The 24,064-nt window shown below is 41.3% G+C and overlaps 1 protein-coding gene across 3 annotated transcripts in view; it reads right to left on the bottom strand.

Annotated features, from left to right (window-relative positions):
- SATB2 (SATB homeobox 2) overlaps positions 1 to 24,064 on the bottom strand; it is a 175,817-nt gene that overhangs the window by 139,137 nt on the left and 12,616 nt on the right. For all 3 annotated transcript variants that reach the window (XM_090045166.1, XM_090045165.1, XM_090045167.1), the window contains exon 3: positions 12,059 to 12,235. In XM_090045166.1, the coding sequence (XP_089901292.1) occupies positions 12,059 to 12,235 (177 nt within the window). The remainder of the gene's footprint in view (positions 1 to 12,058; positions 12,236 to 24,064) is intronic.

Below are 24,064 nucleotides of genomic sequence, written 5' to 3'. Positions count from 1 at the left end.
GGTTTTATACAGCTTTACAATATAACTCACAGTAACTACATCCAAGAAGAGACTGATATTTTGGTCAGGACACGTGTAAAAATGCATTATCCAATAAAAAGAAGCCATATTGTCTTGAAAGGTTTCCTTCTTTCATACATTTCAATGGAAATCCTCTTTGAGCCAAATTCTAGCATGATATATATACTTTCCACTGAAACTGCAAGCATATGTTCAGCTTGGTTCCTAGGCTATAGGACGGTTCATGGTCCTGTCCAAAATAGGACAACAAACCCTGTTAGCAAAGCATTAAACATATTAAGTGCCAGTAAGCACCTAGGATAACAAGCGTGTATCTAAACTAGGCCTATAACTTCAGTCAAGAAGGCACGTGCTCTTACACTGAGTTCACCATGTCAAGTTAGCTGAAATCCTAGCAGATACAAGATACTGTAGTTTTTATTACAGCTGTACAAATAATTGATTTTTTCAGTGCAGCGGATAAATAAATAAATAAATATTTCTCTGAGACAGAGAGAGATTAAGAGCGACTACAGTCTGGTGTGGTTAGGATACTCACCTGGGAGACTGGATTGAAGTCCCTGCTCTAATGAATACTTCAATATTTGGGGGCAAGCTGTATTTCACTACATTAGCTGACTGAAGCGTAGGGTCTATGCTGACCAGCTAAACACACGTTAAAATACACGTTGACCCATCTAGAAAAGGATTTTTAAAGGGCTTAATATTTGTAAAGCTGCACTTCTCTTCCTCCTCTATACAGACCCAAAGATATGATATTTAAAAAAATGTAATCAACCTGGGGTGGGATGGGGCTGATGAGGGACAGAGAAAGAAAGAAATTAACCAGTTCTGGTCTCAATATATTTGCCTAACTACTGAGCATGAGACAGACATGTCTATTAAATGCACCCCATTCTTCTCCTATTGACAGGGGGATGACCTAATGTGATCTCTTTTATTCCTTTATTTTTTTTAGAAGTAATATTATTACATTACAGAAAAGGTTCCCATGGAAAGGAAATAAAATCATAGCTAAAAAAATTAAAATGAGCGTGCACTGTTTCCCAATTTGCCTCAACAATACTAGTGGTTCATGGGTTTGTATGCTTAATTGAGGAATAGGAATTGTGTCAAGAAAAAAATCCGAATTTATTATAAGCTGATCTGAGTTTTTAACTGAGAATATTTGAGTCTTTTCGGTGAATTTTATTTTTATTTTACCCTAAATTGCTGTAAAGATTGCAGAGCCAGGAGCTCTTTTCTGTCACAATTTCCTCAACATTTTATTTACTGGCTTATAGAATTAACACTGTGAAAATATTTCTCTGAAGAGTGCAAAGCTAGAAGCTGAATGGGACAAAAGTTTCTATTTGCATATAGCCTGCAGCACACAGTGAGTGAAAGCTATATGGAATGCAACCCTTGTAAAACAACAGTGCAGGTTTGCTGTTATATCCTTGCTGATATTTCTCAGAAACAAAACATAATTCTTGATGTTTTCTCTTGGTGACATCTTCCAAATTTTACCAATTACCGGTATGAAACAAGCAAATGATACGCACTACACTGAAACACAATTTAGAATTCATTAGAGCCCTCAAAGCAGTCGTCAAAATATTGTACATTTCAAAAATGCTTGCTTTAAAATTCTCATCATGGGTATGCAAAATCTCACAGGCACACAGGAAACAAAGCAAGGGTGTTTTACTGTGGCCAAAATGAGCTCTGTCCACTCAGCTCTCTCTCCCTTTCCAACCCTGACTCTTCTTCTCTTTATGAGAATGCCACTGTGTTTTGCTCAGTCACAAACCACAAATGAGATGGAAAGCAGCCTTCAGAAGTGCTGAGCTATTCAGGGCTTCATTCAGTTACTCTCCTTTAAGCTGTTCAAACACTAATAAATTACCCATTTACTTATGCTACCCAGATGTTTGCCATCTAGAAAAACAGATTATTATTTGTGGAGGTTTTTGTTCCATACAAGAATCCTCTAAATAATATATTGGGATCAGCCAGCCAGTACCACACAGCAGCTTTTACACAGATCAGCATTTCTTTGGGGTGGAGGGGAAGCACTTGTTGACCACTGGTTTCAAGTTAAGAACTTACCTAATTAGCTATGCAGGAATGTAATAGCCAAAGTATTCATAAAGTAGTGACACTAGAGATTTGCTTAATAATAAGAGTCCACTAAAAATATAACACACATTTCTAATGCAGCTTGAAAGAAACCTGATTTAAAAAACAAAAAACAAAAAATCAAAAAGCCCTGTTCTTTTAGAGAGGTGGCAGAGTTAGTTTTTGGGGGTGCAGTTTATTTATGTTTTATTGTTTCTTTATGTCTAGGGGAAGAAAGATTGAAATGTGTATTTTTCCACAAGTAAGATTTTTCAGGCTTATACGTTACCTAATCATTCATATTTTACCTTACCAGAAGCCTTAAGCCTGGCTTTCAATGGATTTGACAGATTTTTTTTTTTTTTTTAAAAGGCAGGGGGAGTCCTCAGTGAAGTTTACAGAGGGCTCTTGTGCCTGAATTGAAGGGGTTGAACTTTTTTTTAAACAAAGGTGCCCCTCTAATCCAAGCCTTTATTAGACAATGAAATTAAGTGCATATAAAACAAAAAAGCAAAAGGTCCTTAGCAGAAGCATGAATAAAAGTCCTTTCCCTCCTAATTGTGGGGCTCTAATTTGTGGTTCTAGCAATAGAATCCTACTATCTAGTTGCCATCAAGTGTTCCAGGGTAGGCAAGAACTTTCAAGGGCTAGGGATAGACATTACACATAAACCAGTTTAAGTGATCAGAACCTGGTTTAAACTTGTAACAGAACAGATGTTCAGTGCACACAAACCAGTTTGATAATGGCTGAAACCAGCTGGAAATAAACCTGGCTGAGCGTAGTATCAGGCTTAACTTATTCGTGTCAAACCGATTTATGCAATGGCTGTCCCAGACCCCTTTCTGGTTTCAGTTAAACCAGACACCCCCCAGCATCCCGGCATGCTCTCTGGGCTAGGGTCTCTGCTCCATAGCAGAGCTGGCCCTGCCCCTCTGCTCCCTGGCTGGAGCTCTGGCAGAGACTGCAGGCATCTGCCTGGCTTCCCCCAGATCGCCCACCTTCCCTCACCACTCCCTCCTAAGCAGGGATCCCCCATCCCCTCAGACTTGCACACACACCTCTCAGCATTAGCTAGCAAACCACATGCTAGCTATGGTGGCAGACGAGACAAAGGCAGACAGGACTGTGTCCTTTTTGGAGCTAAGTAACAGGTAGCTGGTAATGTGCCTCCTTGAAATGTTCCCTTCCTTGGAAAAAGTTGTTTAAGAAGAGCTTGAACTAATGAGAGGGGCTTTGTTTTCTGATGGGGCGTTACATGCTAATAACAATGCTGATAAATGCTCTGTTATTAAGGAGGGAAAGGAAACCCCTCCCTAATCAGGGGACTGGCAGGGCCTGCCCCCCGCCCCCAGCTTGGCACTGTGGAAGGAAAGGGAGAGCTGCTGCAGCGTGCCTTCCCCACCCCACCCCCCCGACTTCTAGCCTAAGCCACTGCAGGCATGTGGCTGCATTTCTGGGATGTCTGTACAGTTACAAATCAGTTTAGCCTAGTCAGGTTAAACTAACCTGCAAAGATTGAATCAATTCAAGCTCAGGCTTTTTGAATGTCTGTCCCTAGCTAAGGTGAACAAACCAAGAAACCTGAAACCACCTTTGACAGAAGAAACCTTTCTAATGTTCTTTATCTATGATAGCGGACCAACAATAGGAACCCACCCAAAATTATAAAAGCCAGGGAATTTGTGGAGGATGGGGGACCACAGAAGGAATCTTTTAATCCAGACAACTTCATAGCATTGCCAGAATGTTGATCTACCCAACAGCTCCATTCAAAATCATTACTGACTTCTACTTCACAGTTCAGTGCCAAACACCCATTACAGCAGCACCAGCCAGCTATGCTGAGGACTCTAGTCTGTCCTTCCACCTTTTTCCAGAAATGGAAAACTACTGAGAAGGAAATGGGAGTGGGGAAAGCATGGCTAGGGTGAAGAAGAGAGATGGCCTAAATCACCAGCGGAAAAAAAAAAGATTACCTTAAATTTTAAAATCAGAAAAGCAGCTGTTAATCACAAATTAAGATAAAGGTCTTCTACTCAAAAGAGCCAAGAACAAAAAATTGTTAAAAATGAGATGTGTTACTTTACCAAAGAACCTCTATTTAGCAGCAAACAAGCTTGGATGGGGAGGGACAACTCTACACAAAAAAAAAAAATAACTTGAAGACCCTGCTGAAAGCTAATGAATTTACAATCTACATGTTTTTTAATAGTGTAAGACCAACAAACACTTTAAACTCTTCAGGGCTTCATCTGTATGGCACTTAGCACAATACAAAAAAGAAATAACAAACAATGAGAACATGAAAGAACCATCAGAAACGTATTTTGTTCATAACTGTTTAAGTCATAACCTTACCAGTAAATTGCTATTTTGTGAAAACAGTACCTCACCAATATAAACACGGCAGTACCAGTTCCTCGAGTCCGGCTGGAGAACAGGTACGAAGCCCTGGCAACCCAGGAGGAGGAGGAAGGAGAGGACAAAACCGGGGAGGAGGCAACTCCACGCTCACCGCATCCCGTGCAAGCTGAAGTAGACAAGCAGGCCAGGAAGAGGAAGCATCGCGTGATTGTCATTGGTGACTCCATCCTGAGAGGTACAGAGGGCCCCATCTGTCGCCAGGACTCGGCTCGTGAGGTATACTGCCTACCTGGAGCGAGGATTCAGGACATGAAAGTGATGCTCCAAACCATAATCCAGCCCGCCAATTATTACCCCATGGTCCTAGTCCATGTGGGCACTAATGATGCGGCCAGGAGCAACCCTGATCGCCCGACGGACGACTACCACACTCTGGGGTGCATGCTGAAGGAGATGGGCGCACAGGTGGTTTTCTCTTCTATCCTGCCAGTGAGTGGACGAGGCAGTCGGCATGAAACGTGCATCACGGAGACCAACTGGCGGCTACAGGAATGGTGCTTCGAGGAGGGCTTTGGCTTCCTCAGCCATGACCGGCACATCACGACGAGAGACATGCTGGGATGGGATGGGCTCCACCTTTCCCCTAAAGGTAAGCATGTGTTCTCTTCTAGGTTGGCAGACCTCCTCCAGCGGGCTTTAAACTACGCTCATCAGGGGAAGGGGTAGATGAGGGCAGAGGAAACATCAGACTGCCAGACCAAACAGCACCCACAACTACAGCCCAGCCCAAACCAACGAGCAAAGCGAATAAACAGGTAAGAGATAGGGGCCAGGGTAACGCTGGGACTAGGGGGTCAGTACACACATCCACGGGAGGCCTCAAATGCCTCTACACAAGCGCTCATAGTATGGGTAACAAGCAGGAGGAACTCACCCTCCTGCTGCCTGACATCAGCCCGGACATAGTGGGGATCATGGAAACGTGGTGATTGGGCGGTGAATATCAAGGGCTATAGGCTGTACAGGAGGGACAGGATAGGAAAGAGAGGTGGGGGCATGGCACTCTATATTAAGGAGGAATACATATCTTCGTCAATTAGCAAGGAGTCAGGGGAGGGGTACTCTGAAGTACTTTGGGTTAGAGTACAAGGCAGTCAAGGGGAAAAAGACTTAACGGCGGGAGTCTACTACAGACCTCCCAACCAGAGAGAAGAACTTGACCAGGAATTCTTGGGTCAGCTCACAGAGGTAGTGAAGGCTAAGGATGTGGTAGTCATGGGGGACCTGAACTTCCCGGACATCTGCTGGGAAGAGCAGTCAGCCAGGTCTAAACGCTCATGTAGGTTCTTAGACAGAGTGCAGGACCTCCATCTAACCCAGGAGGTGCACAGCCCCAACAGGGGAGAGGCCTTGTTGGACCTAGGGCTGGCCACACGTGATGACCTGGTGAGGGGGCTGCGGGTGCTCAACCACCTGGGCAACAGCGATCATCGCCTGCTGGAATTCACAATCCAATGCAAGGTGGGAAAGGCATGCAATAAGGCAGCGGCCCTAGATTTTAGGAAGGCAGACTTCAACGAGCTAAGGAGGATAGTTGGAGAAGCGCTGAGGTCCCGGGGGGGGGGAGGGGAGCCAGGTGTCCAAGGAGAGTGGTCGCTCCTTAAGGAGACGATCCTCCAAGCCCAAAGGAAGGTAATCCCAATGAGGATCAAAGGGAGCAGGAGAGCACACAAGCCTCCATGGCTCACCAAAAGCCGGGACTGTCTCCTTGCTAAAAAGGAGGCTTACACCCAATGGAAAAAAGGGGTCATCACCAGGGAGGACTATTCTGCAGTTGCTCGGGGATGTAGGGGGGTAGTTAGGAAGGCCAAGGCAGAGATGGAACTGGGATTGGCTTCCCAGATTAAGGACAATAAGAAGTCCTTTTATAAATACATAGGGGGTAAAAAGAAGGTCCCAGGTAATGTGGGGCCCTTGCAGGACACATTGAGAAATTTGGTTGTCACACCAGACAGCAAAGCTAACAAGTTTAACGATTTCTTTGCCTCCGTCTTCCTAAGTAGGGAAGTAGGATGCAACAGGCTACAATCAGACCTAGACAGGTTACAAGGGTGGGTGGATGAGAATAGGATGGGATTCAACACCAACAAGTGCAAGGTGATGCACCTGGGGAGGAACAACCGGCACCATACCTACAGGTTAGGGAACTCCTCTCTTGTCAGCACAGAGGCAGAAAAAGATCTTGGAGTCATAATTGATCCCCAAGATGAACATGGGCCGGCAGTGTGGGGAGGCAGTTAGGAAGGCCAACCGCACCTTGTCATGCATCCACAGATGCATCTCGAGCAGGTCCAAAGAGGTGATCCTCCCCCTCTATGCAGCACTGGTCAGGCCACAGTTGAAGTACTGCATCCAGTTCTGGGCGCCACACTTCAAGAGGGATGTCGACAGCATGGAGAGGGTCCAGAGGAGGCCACTCGCATGATCAGGGGACAGCAGGGCAGGCCCTATGCGGAGAGGCTGCGGGACCTGAACCTGTTCAGCCTCCACAAGAGAAGGCTGAGGGGGGATCTCGTGGCCTGTTATAAACTAGTCGGGGGGATCAGCAGGCACTGGGGGAGTCGCTGTTCCCCCGAGCACCGCCACGAGTGACCAGGAATAATGGTCACAAGCTGGCAGAGGGTAGGTTTAGGTTAGATATCACGAGGTGCTACTTCACGGTCAGGGCAGCTAGGGTCTGGAACCAACTTCCAAGAGAAGTGGTGCTGGCTTCTACCCTGGGGGTTTTTAAGAGGAGGTTAGATGAACACCTTGCTGGGGTCGTTTGACCCCAGTACTCTTTCCTGCCATGGCAGGGGGTTGGACTAGATGATCTGCCCAGGTCCCTTCCAACCCTAGAAACTATGAAACTATAAAAACCTCCCTAAAATACTCTTGTTATTTGTGCTGTTATCGATAGAACTTGTGATCCTGCCCCACATACACTTCAGCAAGCAACCCAGGACAGCAGTCTTTGAGGAGCAGAGAAACTCACTATACCTGTAAATGGATTGCATACACTTCCAGGTAAGGACCTTGGATTTGCTTCCCATTTCATCTAGCGCAACTGACTTACATGTACAGTTACTTGAATAAGTATTAGGAGAATCAAACTCCTTGCCTTCATAGCACTTAACACAATAGTTCTCCCAAAAGCATGGCATGTATGAGTTAGCAAGGCTCCACTACACTTTCATGTTTTTTATTGCTTCATTCTTGATATAAAAATATAAAAGTGCTTCTCTGTGCATTCAACAGCAGTAAAAACCTGCCACAGTCCAAGTAAATCAGCTCTTAGAAAATGTTTCCTTGTGTTCAATGCAAAATTATCTTTTGATTAGTTACATCCAACTATTCCTAGCATTATTCTCCAGGAACACCTCTGCCATTTCCATTCCCTCCTTAGCATTTACACCTTTCTAATATTGATTAGTAGTAACAACCCCAAAAACAGCAATGCACTTATAAGGGTGACACAAAAGCTAAACAAAGCAAAAGCAGCTGAGCATTCAAGCTGACATGCTAAAACACCTGGCAGATTATTTTTGATTGCTAGTTTTCTAAATGTTGAAATACCCAAAGTAACTGGGGTCATTTCTCTCTTTTTGCTTTTTCCCCCTTTAGTATTTAAGCGTATCCAGTAATCACAGAAAGCATCAAATTAGCTATTAAAAAGAAGGGTAGGACCCAAGTAGTTTGCACTCCCTCTCCCATGCAAAAGGAGAGTATTGTATCATGGCTTGCGAGACTGTGGTTTATTTTATGACCCTGCCGGACTTATTATGCATCTGGGACAAGTCCCTTCAATTCTGTGCATCACCTTCCCAAATGCAAAATTTCTTTTGTGGCTTCCTCACTTTCTCTGCTCCAACTGGAAGCACTCATCCTCTCCACTTCCTTCATTATTTCCATTTACCTTCCCTTCTTGGCCTCCTCACCTATATAGCTATATGGTATAGGTTTTACTTTAGGGAGCAGGACATGTATATAGATTTTTTTTGAATAAATAACATCATGCAACACACTTATTTCTAAATCCAGAGCCGTGCCATTGGAAATGTCTCCTAAGTAGCTATTTTTCTAACCTAAAGCTGAAAATCACACCAGGCACAGATAATTGTTTTGTGAAGAAAAAGTATGATATGAGCAAATAGTAGTCGCTCACATCTGTATCCTGATCTAAGCAGAACCATCTTCAGGGAATACAAAAGTTATACTGTCTGCACAGCCCATTCAGTGTTTGGCTTCTTTGAAGAACCTTTGATCAGGCCTAGCAAACAGAACTGAACAAAAATATCCATGGAAAATAAAACATGACTAAATTTTTTTCCCTCTGGTTTCAATCAAAATCACAGAAAGTTAGCCCAAGTTTTCAATCAGCTTTATGCTCCCCAAACCTCCAAAAGAAATAGCAAGTCTACTTCCACAGCTAATCCAGAAGTTGGGGGCCTCCACATAAAATAAGTGAGATGGCAACTACCTTTATATTTTTAACTATGGAAGGACAGGGCCTGAAGCAAATTATGATCCCCAGCATTCAGAGTTATGTCTTGATCCATCTTCAGTAGAGTATTTCCTTGGTGAAACCTATAGTCTCTGTGCAAGTTCCCTCTTCTTATTAAAAAAGATCAGTTTCAGACCACAATATTGAATTCTAATGGTCATCCAAAACTAGCCCTGAAGGCTATATTTTTTACATAAATATCCCAGTTGAAATGTCCAACCTCCACCCCAAAATTAGTAGCAGAGAGCATGTCATAGTATATCCTACACAGAGCCCTTGTAAAGAAATGACATGCCCTGTGCACAAAAGATATAGCAGATTTTCTACTGCCAGGTCTAGCCTTAAATGATTAAATAAAGCTACATAAATGTTTATTAAAACTGTATTGTCACTCCCAGATTTCACACCCTCCAAGCTGTTAACAAGTTCCTATTTTGTTGCAGATTTTTCACAACTCTCAACAGTCAACAGAAAATGCTATAACCAACTGTTTACTGGGTAAAGATCCATTGTCCAAATAATTCAGGACTAGGTAGAAGTGATGAAACAACAAGTCTTCTTCAATAAGGAACAGTCCATCTTCAGAAATTCCATCTACTTCCGTCCATGTATTTCTTTCAAAATTGTTTACCCTAGTTTGGCAAGCTACAACGAAAACAATTGTGAAAACTGATACAACTGCACTGACAATTCTACCACAAAAACCAAATGACATCTCTTCTTCCAGCTGGACCTTCAGTGGGAAACACACACAAAAATATATATTCTAAAGGTGGCTTCCAAGAGCAGGCAGAAGCTTTCAATGATCCTTGACACTCACGTCCTGGAACCAGACAACAACAGGAAAGAAAGGAAAAAGTAATATACTTTTTTCCAGCCCAGAAGATTACAGTATCTGGAATTGTAATCCCACAGGTAAGTAGCCCGTCAGTTCATAGGCTATATGTAGCTTCATGAAACTTTACCCAATTAATGTTTAATTTAGCACTAGGGAATGTCAGGACAACTCTTCATGTTGGTAACCTACTCAGTTTTCTACAGAGCAAACTGCTCAGAGATTTATTGCATTTAGGAAAGCATAAGAGAGCTTTTAGCTTGTACCTTCAGCCATTTAATTCAGCTTTTTCCTGTTCACAAAACATCAGTAAAGGGAACACAATGATTGCTTGTCAGTGAATATTTTCAAAAACAAAAACAAACTCAACAGTACTCACAAGAGAAGCAGATTTTCCCTGACCCAAAAGGCTTGAAACAGGCTCAGAAAGAAAAACAGCTTTACTAATCTTTTTACATGCCAATAAATCTTCATACCACATACTATTTTACAAAATTTTGCAATGAATCTGAACCGTCTTAAAACCAGCTAGTTTTGTGCTTTGCCTGCATCTTATCTTACAGCTTGCCAGCAGATAACCTCTCCTATAACACACACAATAAAAAAGGCAGCTTCAAATGATTGTAGTTTGAAAAGACAGTAGTTACTACACAAAGAAGAAATGGCTAATTTCCTACGTAAGTCAATCGCGCTGTCCTCCTTGGTGTGCTCAACAGAAAAGTGCTGCAAAGGAGAGTTTCCCCCAGCGAGTTTCTCGGCCAGTGTGGATCGCTGCACAATGGAATGCCTCCTTGGAGCAGGTTCCCTGCAAAGCCCATTCCCTTTGTAGGTGCCAAGAATCAAATCTTGGCCACTTAATACAGCGTGTTCCACATGTTAGCTCACAACATGTTGAGCAACCGTGTTAACTGAGATGGATAGTGCTGTCAAACAGAAAGCTGGCTCACTGGAAACACTGGGATACAATGACCTTTGCATTCAAAGAAAGTGTCAGTGAAATGGCACAACTGGGGGAGGGGAGTGGGTAAGTGCAACAGATAGGGCTGAAGCACCCTAACTTCTCTCCTTGTTTTTACTGTTGTTTTCTGTAACAACAGTCCAGTAACTCGTATAGCTCTGCATGAGTTTTGATTGGATGCAGCTACTGAACCTCTCACAAAGCAGAAATGCTGACGAAGGAAATGAATCATTATCACAGTTTGGACAGATGCGTGCATTCGGAGCGCTATGTTAGAATATCCTCAGCTTCAGAACAGTTTGATTCAAACTCCACTACTGCTCATTCTGAAAGCACCTGAAGCTTCCTTACTGCTTTTTCATAAAGAAACAGAGAATACAGCAGTTAAAATCCAAATCTCCAAGCAACACAATTCCTAAATGAGTATAACCTGACACAGAAGGATGGGGCTAGAAGTTACAGATTTCTCTTCTGAAAAGTAAGTATTGTCATCATTCATTCAATACAAGCAATTCACTTGGAATGCAGAGATGACAATTTCAACAAGATTTCTTTCCTGCTTGTTTTCTTTTGCCTTCTAGATCAGGTTGTGTTTTTTTTTTTAATTCTGGGTGAAGGAGTTTTATTTTAAACTGTCCCTATGGCTGAAAACAAACAAAAAAAAATTATATCTTGGTAATTGCACAGTAATATGCAGCTTCACAAAGGATTTCAAAGCACTATTTGAGGTAAATGCATAAAATAAGCTATTCGTCATGAAAGGAGTCCAACATTATCGTACTGAATATAAACATAGGGGACAAAGTAATGGTGTGATATCACTATTTTAAACACAAGTTAATCATGTTAATCATGGCCTTGAAACAAGGGGAGAAAAGTTTCTTTCTGCAAATTGTGTAACGCTATCTAGATATACACCCAGGTAGTCTATCTGGTCCTTCTACATAATTTTCTGAGACAAAAAACTTACTGCCTTATCAAACCAAACACACGTTTACTCCAAATGATGAATATTACAGTGTTTCATACTTCAGTAGGACGCAGGAAATGGTTCCCAGACCAGGTAGTGAGTCTGAGGTTGTTACACGACTAGTTTTAGGATCACTGATTGAATTGCCTGCACAATTTACCAGCAATTCTCCTGCTTTGTCCTTACACAGAACGACCTCAGGTGCTATAGAAGGCAGCTTTCTTATGCCAATTCAAGGAAAATGAAAAGAATATCACTGAATACCTTGTGCTTGAGCTGCAGAACTGTGGGAATACCCAAGAGCCAGGAGCGCTGTCTCCACCAGCTGGCTAAAGAGCACATCTTTACGAACCAGAACAAACTCAGCATGCTCTTCTCGATTATCGTAATCAGGAGATGTATCCGACTGCTCCACCACACAAAATACAGGAATCATCAAACCTAGGTAAAAAGTTTTAAAACAATTATCAACAAATAAATCCTTTATCTATTTATTAAAACAATTAAATTAAAACACTTCCTGGCAGGCTCCTCCTAGCAAACACCTGCCTTTAGATTTGTTTTCATTAGAGTGCAAAAGGGTCCTCTATAGGAAACAGCAGAAGTCACAACTCTAGATTCATTTAAATCTAGATTTAAATTTAGATCTATTCAGCATTAATTTTAAATAGTTTACTTTTGTACTAGTCTTTCAGCTTAGTATTTGCCAAAATTTGACTATCCCTACCCAATGAATATTGTGGAAACATCAAGACCAATGCTGTTCCCACACACAGTTATGTCCTCCAGAAAGATAGTGTGCCGTTATTAGTACATTTATAGCCAGCACCCACTTTGTTCACATACCACAGCAAGAATGCACTGCTGAAGTTCTAATAGGTTCTCACCACTCACCAAAAACCTTCCACTTGTTAGCAGGTGCTGACTCACCAAGGCAAGTGATTTATTACCTCATGCTGGCATAAGGAGGGTAGGAGTGACTAGAGAGAGAATCTAGGGTATAGACTGAGCAGTCCTACAAGAGAAACTATATAAACAAGTAAAACTTGGGGGAAGAAAAAAAGGTTTGGGCTAGATTTTGTTTGGCTTTACTGCAAATTCCCTTTGTGACTGTATGTAAGTCTGTACCTGCCATAACCTACATGACCTCTCCCACAAAGCACCCCCCTCCCATACACAATACAGTAAACAGAGATGTTTTGTTCCTATCTGTATTGTTGATTTGCTAAAAGGTTTTTTTTCTTTAATGCTTGTGAGCCACCAAACATGCTGGAAATTACTGTGGGGTCAAACTGTATTAGCTTCAACATGTACCATCTGATGAGAGGTGCTCCCCTAGACCTATTACAATGGAAGAAAAAACAGGTCATCTGTAGTGTAAATGACTATGAAGAACAAAGGTATTTTTTATATTAAGAGGAACATTATTATTGTGCTACTATACTGCACACCTCAAGTGAAATGAAGCAGAAACTGCATCTCAAGCTGGCAATTCTCCTTTTAAAGAAACCACTAGAACACAGATTCATAGATGCTAGGGTCGGAAGGGATCTCAACAGATCATCGAGTCCGATCCCCTGCCTGGGCAGGAAAGAGTGCTGGGGTCAGATGACCCCAGCCAGATGCCTATCCAACCTTCTCTTAAAGACCCCCAAGGTAGGGGAGAGCACCTGCCTTGGAAGCCCATTCCAAATTTTGGCCACCCTTACCATGACAAAGTTTTTCCTGATATCCAACCTAAATATGGTCTCTGTCAGTTTGTGACCATTGTTCCTGGTTACCCTAAGAGGCACCCTGATGAACCCAGCATCTCTGATCCCTTGCTGCATCCCCCTAATGAATGTGTAGGTGGCCACAGGATCACCTCTCAACCTTCTCTTGCAGAGGCTGAAGAGGTCCAGGTCCCTCAGCCTCTCCTCACAGAGCTTGGCCTGTAAGCCCCTAACCATACAAGTGGCTCTCCTCTGCACTCTTTCAAGTCCATCAACATCCTTCTTGAAGTACGGTGCCCAAAACTGGACACAGTACTCCAACTACAGTCTGGCCAATGCCGCAGAGAGGAAGCATCACCTCCTTGGATCTATTTGTCATATATCTGCTGATGCATGATAAAGTGCAGTTAGCTTTGCTTATGATTTTGTCACACTGATGGCTTATGTTCATCTTGGAGTCCACTATGACTCCGAGATCCCTTTGCACTTCTGTGCTGCTGAGAGGGTCACTTCCCAGCCAGTAGACATGCTGGATATTTTTGCACACCAGGTGCAGCACTCCGCATTTGTCCTTGTTGTACTGAATCTTATTGTGTACTGCCCACCTTTCTAACCTGGCCAGGTCTGCCTGCAATCGTTCCCCACCCTCCAGAGTTTGCACTTCATCTGACAATTTACTATCGCCTGCAAACTCGGACAGAGCACATTTCACACCCACATCCAAGTCACTGATGAAAATATTGAAGAGTACAGGTTCAAGTACCAAACCCTGTTGGACCCCATTACCCACATCTTTCCAGATCAATACCAACCCATCTACTACCACTCTCTGGATGCGACCGCTAAGCCAATTTGTGACCCACCGGACCATGTAAATATCTTTCTCACAGCCTCTTAATTTATTTCCGAGACCGGGATAAGATACCGTATCGAAGGTCTTGCTAAAATCCAAGAAAATGACTTCTACCTCTACTCCTGCATCTAAGCATTTTGTGACACTGTCATAAAACGAAACCAGATTGGTCAGGCATGATCTACCTGCTACAAATCCATGCTGGTTTCCCTGCTGCATTATTTTTCCCATTGGACTCCCACAGATATGATCCTTCATAATCTTTTCAAAGACCTTTCCAAGGATGGAGGTGAGACTGACTGGCCTATAATTATTCGGATCCACCTTCCTCCCCTTCTTGAAAATTGAGACCACATTGGCCCTTTTCCAGTCCTCCGGGACACAACCCGAGCACCACGGGCACTCAAACAGCTGTGCTGGTGGTTTTGCTATGACAGCAGCCAATTCCTTCAGTACTCTCAGATAAAGCTCATCCAGGCCTGCTGATCTGAACACATCCAGTCCATCTAAGTGACTCTGCACCAAGTCAGCATCGACAGCTGGTAGGCTGGTGTCCCTCTGATGCCCATCTAAGAACCCTGGTAAAGAACACGGAGGCAAAAAACTCATTGAATAGCTCAGCCTTGTCTCCCCTGTCTGTTATTAATTGCTCCTTGTTTAGTAGGAGTCCTATGCTTCCCTGCACCTTTCTTTTACCCCCTACATACCTGAAAAAAAGACTTGTTGTTGTCTTTAATTTGTGTTGCCAGCCTCAGCTCTGTAGTTGCTTTGGCCTTCTAACTGCCTCCCTGAAAGTTCGGGGTAAGTAGGTATACTCCTCCTTGGTAGGTTTCCCCTGCTTCCACTACCTATATGCCTACTTTTTTGTCCTTAGGCTCCCCTGGATTTTCCTGTTTAGCCAAGGAAGTTTTTTGGCTCCTTTCCCCCTTTTCCCTCATACTGGGATCATCTCCCTCTGTGCCCGATGGATTGCCTCCTTTAGGAACGACCACCCTTCCTGGACTCCCATCTCACCAGTACTGCTATCCTGCAGTGCATCATTGACTACCCTCTTGAGCACACTGAAGTCAACCTTCCTAAAGTCAAGCACTTCCACCCTACTAGTTATCTTACCCACCCTACACTGGATGGTGAATTCGATTGATTGGTGGTCACTGTCCCCAAGATGACCACAAATCTGCAGCTCCCCTACAGGTCCTCCCCTGTAGTCAACACCAAGTCCAGTAAGGCATTTCCCCTAGTGGGACCATGTACCTCCTGCATTAGGTGAAAGTCCTGCATGCGGGTTAAGAACCTACGCAAATGACTGGATTTGGGTGACTGCTCCTCCCACCAGATGTCAGGGTAGTTTAGATCCCCCATGACAACCATGTCCCTAGACTGTACAGCCTCTGAGAGCTACCTTGAGAATTCCAAGTCTTAGAAGTATCTATTACATCTTGCTCAATCTGCATTAAAGGACCCCTTCAATATAGGGACTGATGAGTTAGGGACAGAAGTTACATATAAACTAGTTTACGTGATCAGAAACTGGTTTCAACCTGCAACAGAACAGAAGCTCAGTTCACCATAACCCAGTTTCAAAATGGCTGAAACTGGTTTAAGATAAACCTAGTTGAAGTAGTACCAGACTTAGCTGATTTGGATCAAACCAGTTTATGAAACTTCTGTTCCAGACCACTTCCTGGTTCAAATTAAGTCACATTCCCCCAGCATTCCAGCATGCTATCCAGCCCTGGACTGGGCTGTCTGCTCTGGAAGAGAAGGGTTGGGGGGAATGGGAGGAAGGCAGGGACTGTCCCCCCAGGTAAACCCCATCTGGGGTCTGGGGCCAGGGAGGCCGCCTAAACTTCCCTCCCTCTACCCTGCCCCCTCACCCCGAGTACCGTGCTGCCCCACCCTGCTAAAAACTTACTGCTAGCTGCAACTGTGGACTATAAATCCCCGAGGCACCTGGAAGCATAAATAGGAAGTAAGGAGCAACTCTGCAGAGTCCTGCTGCCGTAATTCTAGACTGCAAATCCCAGAGACCTTGGGGACAGCAGGAAGAGGAAGTGAACATACGCCCCCCAGCTTCTGGCCTGAGCCACTGAAAGTATGTGGCTGCATTTCCTGAATCAAAAGTGAATGTCTATCCAGTTGCTTCTCAATTTAATCTCTGCAGTTTAGACTAACCTGCAAAAACCGAATCATTTCAGTCTTGGGCTTTCTGACTGTCTATGCTTAGCCCCAGAGTCATTTCATTCTTCCTCCTATTTCTTAACTGGTAGATGCTAGTGTATCACCATGGGTTTGGTAAGTTGAAGCAGCTCTGCCAAATTATAACACACCCCAGAACATATACCATAACCCCATCTATGGGCTTCTTTGATAGAAAGGTGCTATAGAAATGATTCCACACTCACTGAAGCAAATAAGAAAGTGTCTCTTCATTTCAGTGAAAGCAGAAATTAATCCTAGTTGCCCATAAATTCCACATCTAGCCAAACAGAAGTTAAAATTATGTTTTAGTCTATTAGCATGCATGAACCAGCAAGCTCAAAATGATGTTACACTGTTTAACCTGCTCATGATTCCTTTCGCACTATAACCCTGTCCTTCCCTCCCCTAACATAAGCTATATTGTACTGATTCTGTCTGCAAGTTACACAATCAACTACAGTCTCTCTGTAATACCAAAAATAAGAATGGTCAAGGTTTGATTTTGGGGTGACAAGACTAACCCAAAGTACTCAAGCTCTTGTTTAATTCCTACAAATAGTAGCTTTGGAAATGGTCCTTTTCACCACTGGTGACTGTAAACTTCTCTGCTACAGAAATGGCATTTTCAAGAACATCTCTGAGACCAGAATTATAATAAACTGCTAGCTAACTGCACATTAAAAAAACACCAGGGGAGAGGGGCAAAGGGCAAATTACCACATCCGCTAAATGCTTACATATTTTGATGCATCTGGTGACAATCTCTGGAATTTTAACACCAATTCTACATTAGTGCAGAGTGATAATAAATCCCATTCCTTGCCTGCAAAATTTTCTCTAAGAAAAGTACCACCTGCTTTGCATTCTATTTAGCAATGGACATAGTAAAAGCCATAATTTCTCCAGTGGCTGTATTACCTCAAAATGTTCCTGCTTCCTGACATTATCTGAAAATGAATTAACATGATCTAAGAATAAATTACCATTTTTTAGAGCACATTAAAAAACAAGACAAGAAAACATGTTCAGCCAGAAGTCAATCCACCTTCAACATACTGATATATATTTTGCTCCACCTCAACCCCACAACAGGGAACTTAAGGTGTAGCTGTTTAAGTTAGTCAGTGTCCACTATCAGCTCCAGCCAGAAAATTTAAAGCAACATTCAAAAAGCTGGCAGACTGACGACAGATGATGAAACAAACCTTTCATGTAATAGTGCTGCAAGGCAAGAGGAGCTTTATTCAATAATCTTGATATTCTGCAATTCTCTCTCCGGATCTGATCGGGCAAAAAATGTACCCCCCCCCCACACACACACACACACACACACACGTGTTAAAAAATAATTCTGTGCATTTGATTTTTCAGATTTACAGGAGTATTTCAGTGAGTGAGTCTGAGTATCTCACAGTTCATGACAAAACTATTGTTTTTCACATTTGAATGTTACTGGGCTGGATGGAGCATAAAAAAGGAACATTTTTCATTCATAAAGCACAAATATAGCAGTAATGTATAAAAGCAACATTGGCATACAAAGCTCAAGTTGTCTGGGAGATTTTTTTCTTAATTGTGTTCATTTAACTTACACATAGTTCTTTAACTGCTTTCCTAATAAATTTAGATGGGGCTTTGATGCACCCATACAGCACTAGCAGGAACAGATAAAAGAAAACAAGATCACAGCAAAACGGGAGGAAAATTCATAGAAGCTTCTGTATGCATCAGGAATTCCCAACTGTCTAAAGAGGTCAAATCACAGTCCTAAGTATGACTGGAAAATGACATTTTTTTCCCAGCAGGCACCCTGATAAATTATGTAACTTTTTATATATTGTCAAAGCAACATACAGGAGTTTAGGCCAGGCAGTTCCCATAGTCAAAGGGAGCTGTGCAACTATAAGGCATTACATCTCACCTAAGGTGCAGCGAGACTAAAAAGAATGCACCACTGATGCACCATCCTGCACGCTTTTCACCCTGTCAGATGCATTTCGCTATGAACTGTTCCCAAGTAAATAAACTGCATCCATAAAATTAAAGGTGGATATGAAATTGTTCTTAAAAAAAAAGAAAGAAAAGAAAAAAAATCTTTGGTTGAGAAGTGTAAGGTTTTGGTCTCATATCTGTATATATATTAAAAAAATAAAAATCTATCACTTCACTTCAACTAAAAGGTTTTTTTGGTTTGGTTTTTTTTGCGGGGAGGGGAGTGCAGGGAGAGCAGGAGCTCAAGAAAATTACTCTAAATGCTTTCAAAGTTTCTAAGCCCATTACAGGACACAGGGGTTATACCAATTTAACTAAATCAATTTAACACACAACACAAACAACTGTAGTGAAACCAGTGCGAGTTACGTGTACAAATAGAGCACCCCTTTGTATTTCTTTTAAATGACAATTTGAAATAAAAGCATAGTGCTAGTCCCCTAAAACGTCTTATACCTGTTCTTTCAGTTACTTTCAGGCAAAATATGTTCCTAAGTGTGTTTCAAAATAAATAGTAAATAGCTACTGGACTGCCACCCATCTGCATGCCACCACCGTCATGCGTTTGGAATCTCCAAGGAAAAAACACAGAAAGCTGGTAATAAGGTTAAAATTAAAATGCCATCCATCCTTCCATTTAACCAAACTGGGAAGCACTGCCTCTTTGTTCTAATAAATACAATATGAAGACGAGCCAATAAAAATTGTATCTTTTCAGATTAAAAATTGTTTTCATCAGTGCAAGTTTTGAGCTCTGTCTAGGTATTATTTAATTTAATCTAATTTGAACAATTTCCAAACATCAGCTTGATTAATTTCAACAGCATGGTGTTATGGAAAGATTTACTGTACTGGGGTTCTCTAGCAGGGAATTAATAAAGGAGCCAAGTTCTCAGTTCTGAGTAACATAAGGTTTTAAGACTTCCAGATTTCTAGTGGGAATACTTCATAGCACAAGCATGTTTTCTTCTGGGAGTTAAATCCACCGAAATTATTAAAAATTGAGATCAAATGGTGGTGTAAGACCCAAAGGAAATCATGCTGTAGTGCAAAGATTTTTATCAAATGAAAAAAGTGAAGAAAAAAAAGTTTCTACAGCGCACACACACACACACAGGTAATCTCCCTCACAGACGGACAAAGCTAACATCTATGATTAGATGTTCAAAAGCAGGGCATTTCTTGAAACGTAATAGACTACAGAAAACCCAACATCACAGGCTTTGCCTAGTAGAGGGTCTAAACAAAGGCCATTCTGTAGAACAAGTCTTTCCCAAACACATAGGGCAAAAGAACACAATTCTGTTGACTTCAGTGTAACCATGACTGAGTTTGAGTCAGTGTGTGACTATATTCCCACTCCCCCACCCCAAGTCTAGGGGACAGACAGTACAGTATCAAGTCTACAGAGAGGCCTATGATTTAAAATGGAAAAGTGAGCATTACGAAGTTTATGTAATATCCCACTTCTAACAGGAGACAACTTGAATTACAGAGGAGACTAAATCCTGCATGCCTTCTACATGCAAAATGTCCAATATTTTCACATGCGTTTTGGTGCAGAAGTGCTTGTAACAAAAGATATCGTCTTAACTGATTCGTAACTGAAAAAGACCTCAGGGGAATCTACAAGATAAAGACTGTACATATAACAAAAGTATCGTTTCCTGTTACCATCCTCAACTGAAATTATCAAAACTGAAAGAGATTTTACTTGAATTCACTTTTCATCACGCATGTTTTTTCCCCTTTGAGGGAACAACTTAATTAAGTGTGAACAGGGAAGAAAAAAATCACTGGGTTCTTTTGTTTGTCACTTTCACTTTCTTCATCTCACGCATTAGGATAAAACTGAATTTGTTTATATAATTATTATTCAGCTCTCCTATCTTTTCTTTTAAACTAATAACAACTTAGGAACTATAAATAAGTAACCACACAAGAAAAGGGAGTGGATCCTCACAAGGTTCCACTGCCTAACACAATAGATTACAGCTCTAGAAACATCTCACATTTAATATTTGGGGGGGGAAGGGGCTTTTTCATGCTCCCTGAACTTCAGCTTCAGAACAAATGCATCATTTCCACAATAATATTGTGCAACACCAACAAGCAAGATGAAGCTCAGCACAAAACTCACAGTGGCATAAGGAGACTGTATAACAATTAACACAGATAGAAATCTCACACAATTATTCATATTCAGGAAAGCTTTATATTCAGGTGCAACTAACTGAACAAATTTATAATTATGAGAACACCTACTATGTTCTAAATAGCTTTTTAAAGTGGAGAGTAAGCCCTGAGTATTTGAAAAGACAGTTTACTATTCTTAACACCACTTTTATCAAAATCGTTGCATAGCTAGCTGGGGGTCATATGAGATCATATGCAGAAAATCTAGAGTTCAGTTTAAGATTTAAAAATCCAGATAACTAATAACAAATTGAATAGATGCAAAGATACCATTTCTAAAATGCAACACACACATTGCTATTCATGCTTAAAAATGCTCAGTCTCAACAAACAGTTTCTAGGTTAAGGCCATATCGGTATGGCAAAGCAGAAGAGCAGACTAGACAGAGCTCAAACACTTCAGCAGGTATTAGTTGTCTTCAAAGCCTCACTTTCAAGCTATCCATACATCTTAAACGAGAATTACGTTTGACAGAATATAAAGCTGTTGGCAGTTAACTTGTTTACAACAAATGCTTGGTTTGGGTAAATTTACGGTGTTTCAGTCTTTTAAATATCAAACAAACCTACACCAGTCCCATTATGAGGCAGAGAATTCTTTCACTGTAAATCTTTTTACTGAGGGCCTCAGGAATTAATTCACAGCTTGTTTTCCACTAACCACTTGGAACTACATGGAAAGAGCTAAACATCCATTGACACGTTAGACTTCAATGCATTAAAATTAAAGACTGTATCAAGACCATCATGTCACAATCCTAGCTAAATAAAAATTATCTCTTTGTAGACAATAAATAAACACTATGTTCGCCTATAATTCTCCACCTTTTTGGATTACTGGCAACATTTCTCATGATTTAAACACCTAATCTTTAGGTGTTTGGTTTATAAACCAAAAAAATTGCTTCAGATTGAAATTTGACAGAAAAGATCTTATCCTGCACATAATTTTGAATCAAAATTAGCAAAAAATATATATAAAAACATTTAGTAATTTTAAACAGTAGCAGCCTCACTTTTTTGGAGGTTTTGAGGGGAAAACTAGGCATGGTACCTTTCACCATCTGCTAAATTATTTTTTCTGGCTCTAAATATTCAATAAATCCCTGCCCACAAGATGCTTCATTATATATTGCATTTTAGTCAATGGTAAATGCAAACCAACAGGACATTATTTATGTCTTACAACAGCTTCCAATCCTTTCTGTAGCTTCAAGTCTCTTACCATCACCACCCTCTCTGCTCTCTAGAAATTTTAGCCTTTGGCTTGACAAGTGAATTTCCCCCACCTCAGCGATTTTAGTCAAAGATTCTTAAGTGAAACACAGCTTATTGTTCCCCATTAACAACAGAATAACACTTACAACATGATTTGATAATAAATGAGCTTTCCATAAGATTTAGCAAAATATTATTTAGAAGATATGGTTAGATTAACTGGAAACAAAAACAAAGATGTACAAAAGGCAGTATCTTTAACATTCCCATCCACCTCTGCCAGGCAACTAGAGCTCATGCGAGCGGAGACAACATTCCCTATGCCTAATAAAAATATCAGCTGCTCCCAAAAAATTAGGTACAACTAGCTTATGTAGGCATGAGAATTCAGTCTGAACTCACAGGTTGTCATCTTGCCTAGATTTAAACAGGCTTCTCTCTTCTGTACAGTTTTTAACATGGAATTCTGTACATTTTCCATGCTATCAACCATTTAGCTCATGAGAAGCTGCCATGGCCTTGTTACAGAGGGAAGGAGGGTAAGTAGGCTGAGCTAGATAATATAGCAGTCTATCCCAAAATATTATAATTAGATTCCCAGCTCTCCATGAAATTGCTTACATGTTGGGCAAGCCATTTAAATAAATATTGACTCATTTTCCCCATCTGAATAGTGAGGGTGACAATACATACCTCAAAGTGGTATAAATTAAGTTCCAAGGAAGACTTGGATGGAAAACTGTGTGTATGCACAAACTATCACCACTCTTTTTTCTAGCCTAAAGCCTTCTCATCCCACGAAAAAGCACATACAGAAGATACTGATGTCAATGGATGTCCCGTGCACAAATCTAAGGTAATATGTGGCCTCACAAAATGCATATGAAAAAGCACATCCAAATCCATTATAGCTACATTCCTAAAACAATAACTTATTTCGTTGTTCTTTTTTTAAAAATATCCTACAGCACAATTCAAATACGATCTAATGGAAAATATACAATTTCACTTAAAATAGCAAAGAACTCTTTTTTGGGATTAAATTACTGTTTTTTATTTTTTAAAGTATCTTAACCTATTACATTTCTATAATTTTAATATTCAGGTCTTCTAACTTAAAAACAATGGGGAAGATTGGGGGGGTGTTTAATTATGTAACAAAAATTGCCTTTGGGGCTTAGATTTTCTATGCCAAGTTGCACTCAGAATAAATTTTAATGACTGTGTTTTAAAGTCCTGAAAACTGGAACCACTAATAGGTCCTTAACTTCGGTGGTGCTAGCAGATGCCACCGAATTATGTAATTTTTAAAGTTAAACCCTTCTTCTAGTAGAAGCATTTTAATGAGGCTTCTATTAACTAGTCTCATGGTAATGGAATAACTACCCTGGAATGTAACAGCAATGCCTTCTTATTTGGTTTTAGCTCTTCTCCGAAAATAAAAATCTAAACCCCATGCTGAGACATGTTCTGGAATCTGCATTAAAACACATTGGTAAATTCTCATTTTGATTCTCATTTCTCTGAGATTCATACCTATGGCAAAACAAGGCAAGAGGGGGAATGGAAAGAAGTATCACCCCTTCCTCATGCTACTGAAGAAGCTGAAAAACTGAAGAAACTGCTAGAGTTAAGTGGGCACATCCAAATCCAGCTCCAAGATGTAGCAGCAAGAAAAGGAAAGACTGATTTGTTATCCTTGTGTTCACAGCACTTTCTATAATGTCACTTAGGTTATGCCTGCCCCACAAAACTACTCAGTTCTGAACTTGAGTGTCAATAATGGATGCAGCTGAACTGCTAGATGTAGAATTTAACAGACGGCATAGACAAGGCCAACCATGTTCAATACTGCATCAAAATAAACATGACTAAACTCAGGCCAAACACAATCACTAAAGCAGCCCTGAACACAGTTTGACATTGCCTATACTTTTAGCAGTGGTTGAACTGCTTACAATAGCTGAAATCCTTTCATAGTATAGAGACACATGGGGACTTTCAAGCAACAGTACAGGGTGAACAGGAATGGAAGAGAAAATCAACAACCTAACCCTAAAAGGTATTTACTGATTTATTTCCCTAGCACGGCATACT

Source organism: Crocodylus siamensis, chromosome 4, assembly GCF_052110815.1.
Source record: "Crocodylus siamensis isolate JL-2025a chromosome 4, ASM5211081v1, whole genome shotgun sequence".
NCBI classification, from domain to species: Eukaryota; Metazoa; Chordata; order Crocodylia; family Crocodylidae; genus Crocodylus; species Crocodylus siamensis.
This window is presented reverse-complemented; position numbering and strand designations above follow the sequence as displayed.